At 37.7% G+C, this 2,818-nt stretch overlaps 1 protein-coding gene across 1 annotated transcript; it reads left to right on the plus strand.

The window, feature by feature from the left end:
- The first annotated feature begins 1,643 nt into the window (after window positions 1-1,643).
- Window positions 1,644-2,036, plus strand: LOC113351223. Its single transcript, XM_026595251.1, has one exon. The coding sequence runs from the start codon at window positions 1,644-1,646 to the stop codon at window positions 2,034-2,036; it is 393 nt and encodes a 130-aa protein (XP_026451036.1).
- Window positions 2,037-2,818: the final 782 nt, after the last annotated feature.

Genomic DNA, 2,818 nt, shown 5'->3' on the forward strand with positions numbered 1-2,818 from the left:
AACCATGGAATTGTACTTGGCCACATCGTGTCCTCTCAAGGGCTCGAGGTAGACAAGGCAAAGATAGACTTGATTAGAAACTTACAATACCCCACTTCGGTGAGGGAGATTCGCTCGTTTATTGGTCATGCAAGTTTTTACAGGCGGTTTATCAAAGATTTCTCCAAAATCTCAATGCCGATGTGCAAATTGTTGCAAAAATAGGTTGATTTTGACTTCAACAAGGAGTGTAAAGAATCCTTTGACAAATTGAAAGAATTGTTGACAACTGCTCTGATTATCAAGTCACTGGATTGGAGTTTTCCATTTGAATTAATGCGTGATGCAAGTGACTACGCAGTTGGAGCTGTTTTGGGTCAAAGAGTGGACAAGCTGTCCCATGTGATTTATTATGCATCTAGGAACCTAAAAGATGCTCAAATTAACTATTTTACCACCGAGAAAGAGTTGTTGGCTATAGTGTTTGCACTAGAAAAATTTAGATCATATTTGGTGGGTGCAAAAGTGGTTGTGTATTCCGATCATGCAGCACTTAGGTACCTACTTAAGAAGAAAGAAGCTAAGCCGAGACTTATACGGTGGATATTGTTATTGCAAGAATTTGATTATGAAATCAAGGATAAGAAAGGTGTTGAAAATAATGTTGCGGATCATCTTAGTAGACTTGTTGTTTCTGAAGAAGAACTTCCTTTACAAGATCGTTTTCCAGACGAACAACTTTTCTCAATTGAAGATTCAACACCTTGGTACGCGGATATAGTGAACTACTTGGTTACAAGGAAAGTACCTAGTACAATGTCTAATTTTAAAAAGCTTAAGCTTAAGAAGATAGCCAAGCAGTATGTGTGGGATGAGCCCTACTTGTGGAAATATGGTTCCGATCAAATAATCCGCAGGTGCGTACCTAAGTCTGAATTTCAATCCATCCTTACTTTTTGCCATACTTATGCATGTGGTGGTCATTTTGGTTCTAAACGTACCGCTCTCAAAGTCCTTGAGAATGGATTTTATTGGCCTACTTTATTTGAGGATGCATATATTTTTTGTAAATCTTGTGATAGATGTCAACGAACGGGAAATCTAGGTGCTCAAAATCAAATGCCACTCACACCAATTCTTTCTGTGGAAGTATTTGATGTGTGTGGAATTGATTTTATGGGTCCTTTTGTCAATTCGAATGGAAAATTCTATATACTTCTTGTTGTGGATTATGTTTCAAAATGGGTGGAAGCTAAAGCCACCCCTACTAATGATTCTCAAGTTGTTTGTGAGTTTGTGAAGGAATATATTTTCTCTAGACATGGTACACCAAGAGTGGTTATCAGTGATGGAGGTTCGCACTTCAAGAGATCCTTCCATGCTCTTCTCAAGAAGTACAACATAAATCACAAGGTCGGCCATATCACCCACACACTAGTGGGAAAGCTGAAATTTCAAATCGTGAGATCAAGTCAATCTTGGAGAAACCCGTTAACACAACACGGAAAGATTAGAGTTATAGACTCAACGATGCACTTTGGGCGTATAGAACGGCGTATAAAACACCGATTGGTATGTCTCCATATCAGTTGGTGTATGGAAAAGCTTGTCATCTTCCTGTTGAACTTGAACATAAGGATTATTGGGCGATAAAGATGTGCAACATGGATTATGACAATGCGGGGAAACATAGAAAGTTACAACTTAATAAGCTAGAGGAGATACGTAATGATGCTTACGAGAGTCCCCGGATTTACAAGGAGAAGACTAAACTTTTCCATGACAAAATGATTTCTAGAAATATTTTTGTTGTTGGCCAAAAAGTCCTTCTATTTAATTCTCGTCTTAAGTTGTTTCCCGGTAAGCTAAGGTCACGTTGGAATGGACCTTTTGTTGTTACTAATGTTTTTCCTTATGGTGCAGTTGAAGTTACTAGTCTCACGAAAGGGACGATATTCAAAGTAAACGTCCATAGATTAAAGACATATTACGAAAACTTCCCTACGGAGAATGTGGACGTGATTGAGCTTCGTGATGTACTCCCTCTGGAGGAGTAGTTTGGAGAATGCCAAGTCGGGCTGAGGACGTAAAACTAAGCGCTAAATGGGAGGAAACCCATAGGTTTTGTATCTTAATCCATTCTATTTTTTTATTGTTTTTATATCATATTTGCATCCCCATGTTTAATTTCATTGAGTCCGGAATCTATTTTAGAAGAAAAATATGACGAATACCTTTTCGTCAGAAAAATTCAGACTGCGGGTAGTTCAGTACAGAGACCATAACTGTCAGACCGTTTATCGAAACACTGTGCCCTTTTGACACTGTGTAGAAAACACGTATATGAACAACTTTTGTGAAATGGAGGTTTTACAAATTCCTTACCAATTTGTAAATTTTTGGCGTTTTATCTTCTGTTACGTCAGATTTCAGAATTTTCGGTTTTGACACATTGAGGACAATGTGAAGTTTAAGTGTGGAGGAGTCTTTTGCATATAGAGTTTTTAGCCTTTTTGAGTCAAAATTTTCAAATTTTGTGTATATATTTGAATAAAACCTCCGACTTGTAGAGATTTTAGAGTCACTAGCATACTTCTAGGTATGTTTACATAGAGAATTCTGACCGACATAACTGAACTTGGAAGTGTTAGGGAACTACGTTAGATTTCTTTCTTGTTAGAGTGTTAAATAATGGATTTAATCATGCCGGTGATGCCAATTAGGAGCAGGGAGAAATGCATTATTAGATTTGCTGATCAATCATTAGTGGAGGCTACCTATTTTCATATCAACTGAGGCACCAGACCAGATTTCTTTGTAGCTGACTAAAGAGCTTTCT

This window comes from Papaver somniferum, chromosome 1 (genome assembly GCF_003573695.1).
Source record: "Papaver somniferum cultivar HN1 chromosome 1, ASM357369v1, whole genome shotgun sequence".
NCBI lineage: Eukaryota > Viridiplantae > Streptophyta > Magnoliopsida > Ranunculales > Papaveraceae > Papaver > Papaver somniferum.